This window comes from Seriola lalandi, unplaced genomic scaffold (assembly GCF_002814215.2).
Source record: "Seriola lalandi dorsalis isolate HSWRI2012SDOR001 ecotype SW California unplaced genomic scaffold, Sedor1 jcf7180002003003, whole genome shotgun sequence".
Lineage (NCBI taxonomy): Eukaryota > Metazoa > Chordata > Actinopteri > Carangiformes > Carangidae > Seriola > Seriola lalandi.
In genome coordinates this window covers 1-1,932 of record NW_019473659.1, presented here as the reverse complement: position 1 = coordinate 1,932, position 1,932 = coordinate 1, and the positions used below count along the sequence as shown (strand labels likewise).

The following is a 1,932-nucleotide window of genomic DNA, read 5'->3' as shown; positions in this document are numbered from 1 at the left end:
TTGTTGTTGTTAATTTTTTTGCAAGTACACTCATACTCACCTGCCAGTTTTGGGATGTCAGGCCACAGGTGAAGGAGCAGGTGAAGATGTGGACAGTGACAGTGACAGTGATGATGACGACGATGATGTCCGAGTGACCATTGGAGACATCAAAACTGGAGCGCCACAATACACGTAGGTTTCAGTTAAAGTTTAGCACTAGCTGGCTAGTTAGAATAAGTTAGAAGTGAGATGGAATATGAAGTTTGCAACTTGTGACTTGTAGCAGTAAAGAAGCCTAACTTAAAATGTTCATGTTTTCATGTAAAATGTGTTTTCCTACCTGATGCTTTAAAAAAACATTAAGCTTTCAGAGTCAGTCTGTCTCTTCAGAGTTCAACTAGAGGTTTTGATGTCCAAATACAACAATCTTACATTTGCATAGTTATATTTACAAACTATGGTTTTCAGATAGTTTTCATATATCATTTCAGAGCATTGTTAACACACCATATCCTACCATGTAACTTCAGTAAAACATCAATGTAAACTTGACCTCTGTTTAGACTGTATACGATTATTTTGGTGCATTGACATGATACTTAGATACTTACTTTTCTAACCAAATGTCTTCTGAACACAAACTGGCATTAGCAGATTAAAGTGTTTTCTTTAGTATGTACGGTGTATATGGTAACTTTCATTCAGAGTGGACCTTGTAATGTCATTGACAAGGACACTGTGTTTTTTTCCCCCTCCTATAGAACTTATGGAGCTCCTCCTGTAAATCTCAACATAAAGACAACAGGCTCCAGACCTTATGGACAAGGTGTCGCTCTCTGTTCTTAAAACTGTTGCTCTGACTAGTTTGTAGTTTGACCAACACAATTGCTTTTTCTTCTTTGTACTAATTTGCATTATTGTTTTGAGTAGCCACGAAGCTGAAGGGAGTGGATCTTGATGCTCCTGGAAACATTAATGGGGTTCCAGTGCTGGAGGTGGACATGGAGTCCTTTGAAGAGAAACCCTGGAGGAAGCCAGGTTTGTGTTTGTATTTGTGTATGTGTGTGTCTGTGTCAGTCTGTGTGTCTGTGTGTGTCTGTGTGTGTCTGTGTGTGTCTGTGTGGCTAAAAGTTTCAAAATGATAACAAAAAAAAGTTTTCACTGTTCCTTCAGGCACATCACTTATTTGTATTTGCAGGATGTTTGGCGACACTGATAAAGACAAATCATGTCTAGCATGCACAGTATTTCACGAGTGTATGTTTTTATGTGTGCAGGAGCGGATCTGTCAGACTACTTCAATTATGGCTTCAATGAAGACACGTGGAAGGCTTACTGTGAAAAACAGAAGAGGCTGCGTATGGGTCTGGAGGTCTCTACAGTCGGCTCGGTGACGAGCAAGATCACTGTGAGGGACTTTACAGCTCACATTCCCTCTACATTTCACCAGCCATTTTCTTCATAAGCCTCTCGCTATATCTACTTAAAATCAACACTAACTATCTCTACTATGATGACGCATCATATGTTTATTTTTGGCTCTTTCTTAGGTTCAGCAAGGCAGGACAGGCAATGAGAAAGACATATCCAGTTTACCTGTTCACACCTCGAAGCCAGACTTCACATCTCCTGTCAGCCTGTACAAGTCTGCCGTCAGTCAGGTCACCAGGTAACACTTCTGCTTTTATCTTCACTTTATTAAGATATCTTGGAATAAAACACACATTCAGTTTCCAATAGAAGTGCACAGTAGATATACCAACAATGTGTCTTGGCAGTGGAGGGCTGGATGAGGAATAGCACTACATACAGTTAACTGGCCATCTCAAGAAGAAAGGATACATTTTAGTCATGGCTGGTCTGTGTGGCAGCAAAAGTTGATTATTTTAGAGGAAACTGCACAGCAAAAACATTTCTTGTGTTTACTTTTTCAAATGCAACATACTTAGA

At 39.7% G+C, this 1,932-nt stretch overlaps 1 protein-coding gene across 1 annotated transcript; it reads left to right on the top strand.

Moving 5' to 3' along the window:
* Positions 1-46: 46 nt before the first annotated feature.
* On the top strand, positions 47-1,902 carry LOC111666556 (pre-mRNA 3'-end-processing factor FIP1-like). Its single transcript, XM_023421920.2, has 5 exons — positions 47-174; positions 744-808; positions 913-1,020; positions 1,260-1,390; positions 1,533-1,902. Exons 3-5 carry the CDS (start codon positions 984-986, stop codon positions 1,653-1,655), a joined length of 291 nt encoding a protein of 96 aa, XP_023277688.2. The 5' UTR covers positions 47-174; positions 744-808; positions 913-983; the 3' UTR covers positions 1,656-1,902.
* Positions 1,903-1,932: the final 30 nt, after the last annotated feature.